The sequence below is a fragment of the Drosophila guanche genome, unplaced genomic scaffold (genome assembly GCF_900245975.1).
Source record: "Drosophila guanche unplaced genomic scaffold, DGUA_6, whole genome shotgun sequence".
Lineage (NCBI taxonomy): Eukaryota > Metazoa > Arthropoda > Insecta > Diptera > Drosophilidae > Drosophila > Drosophila guanche.
In genome coordinates this window covers 15803964-15814994 of record NW_022995743.1, presented here as the reverse complement: position 1 = coordinate 15814994, position 11031 = coordinate 15803964, and the positions used below count along the sequence as shown (strand labels likewise).

Genomic DNA, 11031 nt, shown 5'->3' with positions numbered 1-11031 from the left:
AAGTTCCCATTTAGCTGCCATTACCGTTTTGCCGTCATTGCCGAAAATTGCCATTGCAGCCACGGCATTACAAATAAAAGAGGGAAACGCCAGTCAGCTGCAGTGGAGATCGCATTAACCAGTCGCCAGTCGCCAGTCGCTAGTTGGCAGTTGGCAGTGTCATGGAGTACCCCGAATTCGGGCTGCTAACCCAGTTTTAATAATCACGAAATGGAAGTTATTTTACGGTAATTACCTTTTGCATTTTGCTAGATTTTTCAATTTTTTTGTTGCTGTTTCTGCAAAGCACGAAAGCAGGCTTGGAGGTGTCTCTGGCTCTGGCTCTGTGACTGGGGATTGGGGAACTGGGAACTGCGACTGGGACTGGGACTGGGTCTTGGGACTGCACTTAACTCTGACTGACATATCAAACTGCACAAATCTTTAATTCAAATGAAATTTATTAATTTTTGAGCGCGGTTAATGGCGCAAGTTAGTCCAGACGGATATTTGGGGTTGAGATTTGTTCGTTTGTTTGCACTGAGAGAATGGCAGGGAACTAGGACTGTTCCTTGGGCGACTTGCGGCCAAAGGATTCGCCATCCTCCAGTGTCTCCGGCAGCGGCGTGCCACGCGTCTCCGGCAAGAAGATTGTGCCCAGCATGGCCAGCACGGAGAAGACACCAAAGACGAGCGGCGTAATCCAAGCGCCATAGACATCCAACTCGCAGATCATGGGTGCCACGAGGCCGCCAATGCGGCCCACCATCGAGCACAGGCCCATGCCGTTCGATCGCACCACAGTGGGGAAGAGCTCAGCGCCATACAGGTAGACATTCGGGAAGGTAATGGATGCCCCAAACAGGCCCAAAGTGGCGCACATAACCTGCACAATCTGCTTGGACTTGTGCAGGAAGACGAGCAGCAGCAGCCCGCAGGCACTCAGTCCGTTGGACAGCATCATGGTCATCTTGCGGCCCAAGTACTTGGTCAGCACAACGCAGAGCAGGGTGCCGGGTATGCCCAGCAGAGCGGCGATCAGCACGTTGAGGAAGATGTCTCCGCCCAGCTTGGCAATGTACTGGGCCGTGCCGTAGTACACCATGCAGACGACCAGCCAGTCGTTGGCCATGCAAATGGTCTTCAGTCGCATGTACGGGGTGCGGAAGAGATCGATTACGTTGCCCTTCTTCGTTGGCTGGCGACTGGCCAGCACCTGGTGGGCGGCCTCTATTTCCGGCCTGATGGTGTCGGTGGGAGCTCGATTGTGCCGGGCAATACGCTCCAGCACCTTGACGCTCTTGTCCACGCGACCCGTGGTGAAGAGCCAGCGCGGTGACTCCGGCACCAGCCAGATGTAGATCACAAAGACCACCGAGAAGATCGTCACGCTGAACTGGAACCAGCGCCATTCCCGGATGTAGAAGGCGAACAGCGAGAGCGAGGCGTGGCCAATGTTGAACGGAATCTGGTAGAGGATGCCAATGAGCTCCCGCTTCTTGGGTCCAATTATCTCCATGAGCAGCACAAAGCTAAAGCGGGTAAAGGCTGAGGCTAGAGAAGCTTTAAGCGAGGTCCAAAAACCCACCTGACAGTCATGGTGCCGCCGGTGGCGACGGCCACCAGAAACCGGAACAAGCAGTAGAACCAAAAGAACGGCGAAGCGCAGACAATTAATCCGGTGAACAGCTGCATAAAGCAGCACAAAAGAAACGCCGGACGTCTGCCCCATCTGTAAACCAAGGAGAGATTAGATTAGCAAAACGATCAGGGATTCCCCTTTGGGACTACTCACCGATCTGCAATCATGCCAAAGGACATGCCACCGACCATGATGCCCAGCATGACGATGGACTGGGAGAGGCTGGCCAGCGATTGCCTGTCACAGATGAGATCCCACTGCGTGATAATGGTCGTCTTGAAGACTGTCGTGTTGAACTCTGTCTGCTTGCAGTCCTTGCTGCACGCGTCCGTCACATTGGGCGTGAGGCACTTGAGGGGCGTGGGGGCGGCCAGGAATATGTGGGCGAGGGTGTGCCACCCAGTGCCGAATTTGCATAGCACGACGATTAAGAAAAAGAAGAGCTGGTAGCGACGAAAGTCACCGATCTGTGAGATGATCGGATCCTTCACCTTCTCCACCGGACGCAGCTCATATTTTGGTTTTGGCTGCGCAGCTGCTGCTGGTGGCGGCGGCTCCTTGGGTTCCTTCGCCATCGTGGAAGAAGTGTCGCTGAGGAAAACAAAAATAAGTTTTGATTTAGGAAATTTGATTCGTTTTCTGACTGTGTAGGCCAACAAGCCACGTTGGCAACTAACTCGAACCAGTGGGGAGAGTTGGTTTGTCGTTGGAGGCAGGGCAGACTTTCTCAAATATTTGTCCGGCTCTCTAGCACAAATTGGACATATCGAGCGTTGCTGGACGTGGACCGCAGACTGGCGTGAAAATATTACTGGGTGCCCCCCAGTAGATGGCGAGATCGGATCGGATGGCTGGTAACCGCTTAACAGCTTAACCGGTTTGCCAAGAGCGAGCGAATGGCTTGGAGCACTCGACTCCACTGGAGCACCAGAGAAGCGGATCACTGGGGCAGCAGCAGCAGCCTCCAAACCCAGTGACAAGTGGAAGGAACAGAGCGGCAAAGAGGAGAGCAGCCAAGTGGCATTTAGAAAATAGGAGTAATCTCTGCCTCGTCTTCAGCTACAGCTCCAGCTCCAGCTCCAGCTCCATTGCCAATTGTCAGCAAAAGGCCAGGCCAAACTTTTACTCTTTAAGTAGGTAAATGAAGTCGGTTGCTTCATTAATTGGTGGAAGGTGCGCCCCGGGACCAGGGCAGATACTCGGATCTAGCTGGCAGATTAAGCCATTGTCTGCTGGCAGATAGCGGCATCGCAGCCCAGAGTCCCAGTTAACCATTTCGATGGCTTAATTAAGGAAACACTGAGTCACAGCCAGTGAAAGTTGCACAGAGAGACAGGCACACAGAAAGAGAGAGAGAGAGAGAAAGAAGAGAGTTTAAAGACTGAGATTTGTCGCGAGATCGACACAACAAGTTCCCACGGCAACGGCAACCTGTCTGGCCACCAGAGAGAGGGAAGTCTCTCTTTGCGCAATCATCAGCTGGCTGACTGTCTGGCAAAATGTCACAACAATTGCAAATAAATTATATATGCAAATTGGATGGCCAATCAATGAACGCTCTCTGCATTATAATGTGATCGCAACATGATCGAATGCAGCCAAAAAATGTACACAAAAAAATCGAATAAAAAGATCCAGCTGCAAGCAATATAAATACTCACTTCGATCTGTGGAGTCTGTCTGCTGTTCCCCTTCGTTTGTTGCTTGGGGGCTGGCCGCCAAAGATTTGTTCTGGCACGGAGCTACGTCTGGACAGCCTCAGAGCCTCACAATCAATGAGTGGAGCAGCAGCTACTAAAGCTACTACTCGTCAAATGTACTTTAGTCTTGCCTGATAAGGCAGGCAAAAAGTGATAATCGCTAAGTTGCGAGTAGCCACAACAGATTCCCCGATTCACACATAGATGCGCGTAGATGAAGCTGTGTAAAGCTACACTGCTGAGGGCTATTATCTTATCGGATAGATACATCTCTGTTGAGTATTTATTTTTGGCTATTCTCGCAGCTACTGTCACGATCATTTGGGTAAACAATGGCGGCACACAAACAAGTATCGACGTTCGAGCACGGCACAGCCACTAGAATCAGTCCCACACCTAACACCTAAGCACACGACTGACCAGCAGTCGTTCATCATGGGAACACGCGTTTGGCTGATGCGTGGATAAACATTCGTCTCGATGCGGGACAAAACAAAAACAAAGCAAGGCGGAGATGTGAATAATTTGAACCAGGAACTATGAATAGTCTTCTTGGGAATGTCCCAAACTAAAGACTAGCTCTAATCAGTTTGAACTCTACTGCCATGGTTACTAGCCACTGATGTGCAGCTCTTCCCATCTCTCTATGGAATCACAACCTTCGATAAGTCCCCATGGCTTTTGGCGGAAACCAGCGAAGAGATTTTTGCTGTGAAATAGAGCCAAATAGCACCAGAGCCATGACAAGTAAATCCCTCCAAATTGGTGCATTTAAAATGCACATTTTAATATTCACTCTGACAAGTGGCAGGCCTAAGCCGATTTCAGTGCCACTCCCGAACGTTGGGCTAGGTCGAGTGGGGTATTTACGGTTCTAGCATGCTCCAATTAACACACAAAAGGATTACAGTTCAAAATGCCCAAAAATGTGCTGCAATGCCAAAAAATGTTTTGGGACAGCTTTTGCGGGGTTTTTCTGCTGTAATTGCGGGCCACCGTCCAGCAGAGTGGATGTTGTGGCTCGAGTGCAAGTGGAAGCCAGTTTTGTAGCTGTGTCTGTGGCATTGAATATCCACTTTGGCAGTGGGGAGGGCCAAAACAAATCAAGCAACGAGCATTTAATTTCAACCGCTCTTGGGTTTGCCTCTCCACATGCTCCTCCCTGCTGCACAATCACAATATTTTATAGGTTTGGCCATAAAGAAATTCATAAAGCGAACAGCAGCCACAGCAGCTCGCAGCTTGGCCAATTCATACGAAAATTGCCAACTCAGCGCTCACATATTTCACTTTTATGCGCGGCCACGCCCCTTTCAACTCGTAGTAAATTGACAAATGCAGCAAAGGCCAAGAGCGGCAGAGCGGCAGAGCGGCAGAGCGGCCAAGAGCGGCAGCGTCTGTGAAATGTCTTTGCCACTATTTAAGGTCGGTTATGTGGCACAGACCGAAGAAGAGGGGGAGCAGCCAGGAGTGGAAATGAAAAAGCGCACCAAAAACTATGAGCAACGCTTAGCGAAATAAAAATGCTTGTAATATGTAGTTAAAGTCCAAGTAAGAACATGTCTAGCTGGCGGTACACGACTAGAACTTACCCTGGGTATATAATTACTTACTCTGAATATCCTTTGAGCACTGATACGTCACACCCGTCAAACGGTTTGCTTTCAACTGAAACAAAATCGAATAGTCCGACGATCTACTACCCCCAAGACAGGTACAAAACATCTTCAACTACCTGCGGAACTACCTGTCTGTCGGGTTTGTTTCCAGGGTATGCGGCTAGAAACAAAGCGCCGCGTCAACGCTTTTGGCCCCTGGTTCTGGCCCTGTCTCTTGGTTGCCTTCTCTCTAAATCCTCTTTGATTAAGTGCTCAGTCCTTTATGTGGAGATTTTTTAATCGGTTGCCTCGTCCCACGAGCTGTGGCGGTGTCCGAGGGAGTTGCATGTGACCGACCATGCCCCATAGATTAATCGCTAATCTGTCCCTAGAGGGCGTACTGACATTTTTTTAAAAAGTGCCCACAGATCAGCGGAGTACAGCTGGAAGACGCTGCCTCATCCCAGTGCATCTTTGGAGATTTTTCTCTTTAGTTTTTACTTCTGTTTCCATTGCCATCTCTCAGACTCGAACTCGAACTCGCACCTCGTTTTTGTCTGGCGTTGCCCTTTTTGGCTTTATAAATAAATTAATAAATTTAAAGCCAGCATTAATTATTGTGCTCGGCAGATTAATGTTTTAATTTCGCTAGTCAGAGTACGCGTACGAGTCAGAGCTCTCTGCCTAGACCTGGCCTCGATTAATTTATGCGCGCCCCGTTTTTCCAGCGCAATTTGTGCGCCATTTTTGAGCCTCGGGCAACTGAAATTGTTAATTTCAAAATGTAATAAAATCCGCTCATATGTTGTAGTTAGCCCTGAACGCTTTTAATTTGCGCAGGGACAAACAGGAGATCCGATCCTCCTAATGTGTGTCACATAAATCAGCGAGTAACAGAGGGAACACGGGACCCTGGGGCTACTCCTTTGGTCACTCGCTACTAGTGCGAAATGTGATGAGCCAACACTCTTGCAGATTGATGGCGAACGATGAGGAGCCTGTTTTTAAGCTACGCCTATAAGGTTCTTCCTTCAGTCAATTGTTGCATGATCACTCTCCGGGCCCTTGTTGTTAGCTCCACTTTATCGCATTTATTTGTTGATCGAAGCACCACTCACAGCTCGCTGTTGATATGTCTTTCTGGTTGGAAAATATCTTGTTAATCGATGTAACAGGCGGTGCTTTCTGGCTGCTAGTTTTAGGCTGTCGAAAACCAATTTGTTGGCCTTCGAGGCTCGTCCGCGTTCGAGGCGTTTAATTTCCGCTTTGCACCCACCGCAGGTTGTCAGTCCGTCAGTCAGCCAACCTGTGTTGCCGTGGCAGGGCAGCTGTCATAATATCCCGCTGCCAGGATGCCGTTCTCAGGATCAGCAGCAGCAGCAGCAGCAGCAGCAGCAGACCATAAGGTAAATACAGCCCGTGCTGTGTGGTTCACGGCTTTATGCATAATTAGCTTTCGGCTCGGCAAACTTTGGCTCCGTGCTGCTCAAAAAAAAGAAAATGTTGCAAAACTTTTAATTTATGCCACTGCGAGGGCACACGGCAGCAGCGGCACTCGCTCGCTCTCTCTCTCTCTCTCTCTCTCTCTCTGGCAAGAGGTAGTTTACCGTTCGTTCGGTTACAGTTTGCACTGCATATTGCATAAGCAAACACATTTTAATTTGTGGTTGTGTTTACAGGCTGTGTGCTACATGCCACGCCCCAAGTAACACAGCAGCAGCAGCAGCAGCAGCAATAGTTGCAATAATAAGAACCAGAACCCAGAACAACATCGGCAACACACGCACCACCATAACTGCGAGTCTATGTACACCTGTAACTAGACTTTACACTGTGCCACATGCAACGAGTTTGTCGCAATTCGAAGTCCAATTTTCACTCTAATAAATATACATTTAAAATTGACAGTTTTACACATTTTCACCAGAGATCTCTCGCCCCTTTTCGATTAACGTTTAAATTGAATGTTTCTAATAATCGGTAATTATGGATAAGGTTTCCCTTGTGGCACAGTGCTGCACACGCTTACGCATTCCAGTGTATTATCGCCCGTTCCATATCAGACACAAACATAAATGCAAACAATAATATTTGCTTAAAATTGGCTACAACCTGGACATGAGGTGGGGGCTGGCTACTAACCGACATACGGGGCGAAAGAAATAAAGGGGCAACATGTGTTTTACATGTGCAGTAGGTAGCTGATGGGCGGGGGGTCTGAGGCCCAGACCGAGGCCGATATTGCAGGCAGCGACATGTTTGCTGTTCAATCAGTCGCTCAGTTCGGGGCTCCGCCTCCGCCTCTGCCTTCCCCTCGGCAGGCCAAGTGTGGGGCATGCCATTGGACGCATTGTTTACCTTTACTGTTTTGTTTTTCCAGCCCCAACCCTGCATTGCGTATACGCCGCGGCGGCGGCTGTTGTTGCGGCTGACCATTTTGCACCTGACATTTTGAGCCGCTGCTGCTGCTGCTGCTGCTGCTGCTACACTTTATTCAAATGAAGTTGAACACATTTCGTGAGTGTTCCCAGAACTGTGCTTCGTTTGTGTTTACGTGACTGGCGGCCTCAGTGCTCTGCCGCACTTGTGTTTGCTTTTGTGTCACAAAAAATGCCACAAATGCCAAGGCACCAACGATGGCAAAACGTAGAAGATGTTGCCTCGGTGGCACATCAAATATGCATTTCCCGTGCGTCTCCTACCCAGCAACCAAAGGAGGATTTACTTCGGAAATTATAAGCAAAGCAAAGGCTGAAAGTGATGGTTAAATATGCTAGAGTGGATGTTGATCAACAAGGCTGAGTTGAGTGCATTAGGTGGCAATGGTGTCGCATTTTGCATGCATTTTATGTAAGGATTTAATCCTTTTTCGCGGTGCAAAATGCATTTTAATTGCACACACACGGAGACACACACACATGTGTGCCGAGAGCACTTTAGCATACTTAACAGAGCCACTTGGCTCTGCAATTTTTGCTGGCATTCCCCGCCACTAACTGTGCGCCCTGTTGCCTGTCGCTGGATGGCGACTCTCCTCGACTGCTGTTAAAATGCACATCATAAATGCATTCATTTGTGACACTTGATGTAATTTGTTAGTGCGGTAATTGCATAAAAGCGCAATGGCCAAACAATCACACACTTAAAAGGCTTTCCGTGCCGGCAAGTTCACGGCGTAGGGCAGTCCGCTTACAGGGGGTGAGGAGAGGGGAGGGGAGCTGGTTGGCGGATTGGGAGCACTTCCGGGGCATGCGTGTGTGCGAAATCGCATTAAAATTAATGTAATTTACAACAATGACCATTAACTTAAATTAGCGATGAAATGCGCTTTACATGTCCTGCATGGGGTGGGGCATGTGTGTGGCAAGTGGCAAGTGGCATGTGTGGCATGCAGTCACGTGCAGTCGCGTCGCATCGCATCGCGTCCCGTTGTCGTTGCCGTTGTCTGGTCAGTCAGCAGCCTTTGTTTTCAAACAGGCGCCAAGGAAACAAATCATTTGCACACAGTATCCCCAAGCTGCCTCCACCCGCGCGTTCCCATGGCCAACAAATGAACGACCATAAAGCGCTTTTCGGCGGCGGGGCTGGCTCCGACGTCGCTGAGGGGCTGAGGGGCTGAGGGCGTGCCACAATTTACGAGCAGCAACGTTGTCTCCACTGCCGCCCCAAAAATTATAGCGCACATAAATTGTTAAATGCGAAATCCTTTGATTTTAATTACGCCGAGAATTTTTATTGCCAGACATGGAGTCCAGCCCCCACTGGTTGGAGGAAGGGAGGGGAATTCGCACTGGCAGTGGGATTGGGTAACGCTTTTGCCTGCTTCCGGGATGCGTTCCTTCTGGTCAGAGAGAAGATTCTCTTCCTGCCCTTTTGGCTTTACTTTTTCTCATTCTTTCTTCTCCGGCCAGCTAGCCAGGCAAATTAAATTTAATTGTGGTTTGGCTGACGTAATTAATTGCAAGTGTTGGCAAGGGAAATTGCCAGGGGAAAGGGAAAAGGGAAAGGTCGTAGAAAGAAAATGAAACGAAAAGAAATTCATCTGAGAAAAATTCCGCTCTCTCCCCGCTAGATGGTCGGCTATCAAAACAAATCAAATGAAACGCATATTTCTGCTTCAATTAATGGAATTAATTGAAAATTAATGAACTTAATTGTTTATGTGGCTCCCACGCAATAAAGGAAAAGGAAAAAGACAGGCCAGAGGTGTGCTCCGGTGTACACGGGAAATATTCAAAACGGAAATGCCAAATCAAAATCAAAGGCATTTGCCAGGGAGAGAGTAGAAGATACTCGAGGCATTTCCGCTGCTCAAAATTTAATAAAGTCGCCTCCAAGGCGCAAAGACAAAAATGGCCACGCGCCTGTCAACGATTCCCACAGGAATCTCGCTGACTCTCTCCCTCTCCCTCTCCCTCTCTCGCTCTCTTTTGAAGCGTGGCTTGTCGAGGTTTTCCTTTCTTTTTGGTGTCCCAAATCCCCTACCCTACTGATGGGCGGCATTTTTCAATTTCTTGTGATTTTTAGTAGGAGCCCCCAGAAAAAGACAAAGACTCGACATTTTAACAACGTATTATGGCTAAGCAGGATAATAACACTTGGACTTCCTTTCCTCTCTCTCTCTCTCTCTACACTTGCAAGAATTCTCATACATATATGTGTGTGTGTAAGCAAGTGCAAACAAAGCTGAAATAAAGATACTTCCGGGCCGTGACCAGTGACAAGCACTTTAGTTGCGGCCAGCGAACAATGCTGAAATTGGAACTTGCGACCTCCGCACACCCCAGAGCCCAGAGCCCAGAGCCCAGACTCCAGTCTGGTGCTGGCTGCCTGGCGGATTTCCAGCCAACTTTGGTAGCCAGAAATAGCTGAAGGTAACCCTGGAAAGCGTATAATCGGATGAGCCGCTTTTAAGTGTTTTTCCCTGCGAATAAACTTTGGATTTTATTCCTCAACTCTTTCAATCTCATGAATAGATTTTTGTTTCATAGTTTGTGCTTGGTTTTTGGGAAACCTTTCAAATGCATTAAACATTTCCATCGTCCTGTTCCCCGTGTCTCTTTTCCGTTTTGTTGTTGTTGGTTGTTAGCTTTTGTTTTGGCTTTGTTTCGTCGTAAAAGCCATCTTGAGTTCTCCTTTCCGTTTGTTTGAGTTGAGTCTTCTCATTTTTTTTTATGAGCTGTCACGAGGACGCAGGACTCTCCTTGCTGGTCAACACTACACAAATTGTTGTGACCGTGGCCCGTGTCCTCTGTGTCCCAGTGTCCGCTGTCCCCTGTCCCGTGTCCCGTGTCCCGTGTCCTTTGTGTGTGATTGTTGTATTTTCTGTATGTCATCTTCTTGTATGTTGTTTGCCGTTTTAGTTGCTGTAGATGTTGGCGCTCGTTCATTGTGTTTGCGCCATAAATCGCTTCCGTTTATGTTTTAGAGCCACACAATAGCCAGAGAGCAGCAAAATCAGCAGCAGCAGCAGCAGCAGTCGCAGAATGGGATGCTGTTCTGGGACCCGCTGCTGATCACAAGCGTAAACAATAAAGTTTAAAACAACTAAGCAAGATACAAAATGTTCTACGGAATTTCATTTCACATTTCACGACCATCTCCTGTGCCTCTCCCTCTCTCCTGCTCTGTGTGTCCGTGGGATACGAGGGAAGTGCTTGTGTGTATGTCTGTGTGTGCTTTATGGCCATGGCTCGCTTCACGCTCTTGACCATGTGACCAGCTAGCCGTGTCAGTCATTTTGAGCGCCGTTACGCTTTTGTGCCCCCGGAGAAGAGCAAATCTCATCTTTGTGTTTGCCTTGTAGATGCCCGCGCTCCCCGCTCCATCTCCGCTGGCAACTCACATTATCCCTGTACAGGCCATGGGCCCGGACTGCTCTGTACTCTGGCATAAAAATAAGTTAGTCCTGGGCAAACGTCCTGTCCCAGGACACGCAATGGCGCAGCTCTCATGTTGACTTTTCCTATTTTAAGTCGGTTTATTTCTTTTGTACTTGCTGTAGGTCTCGCTCTCGCTCTCTCGCTCTCTCTCTCTCGCTCTCTCTCTCTCTGCACCAGCTTTCCTTTCCCTCTTGCTGTTGTTGGAAAATGCTAAAGTTTTCCACTCGCCT

At 48.7% G+C, this 11031-nt stretch overlaps 1 protein-coding gene across 2 annotated transcripts; it reads right to left on the bottom strand.

The window, feature by feature from the left end:
• Positions 1-406: 406 nt before the first annotated feature.
• Positions 407-4979, bottom strand: LOC117587183 (organic cation transporter protein). 2 transcript variants are annotated; one of them, XM_034277715.1, is made up of 4 exons: positions 4935-4979; positions 1775-2212; positions 1568-1711; positions 407-1511 (listed from the first exon to the last, which is right to left on the bottom strand). In XM_034277715.1, exons 2-4 carry the CDS (start codon positions 2194-2196, stop codon positions 539-541), a joined length of 1539 nt encoding a protein of 512 aa, XP_034133606.1. In that variant the 5' UTR covers positions 2197-2212; positions 4935-4979; the 3' UTR covers positions 407-538. The 2 variants fall into 2 exon arrangements, with proteins under 2 accessions (XP_034133606.1, XP_034133597.1); XM_034277706.1 differs by lacking the exon at positions 4935-4979 and adding an exon at positions 3283-3383.
• Between the last annotated feature and the right edge of the window lie 6052 nt (positions 4980-11031).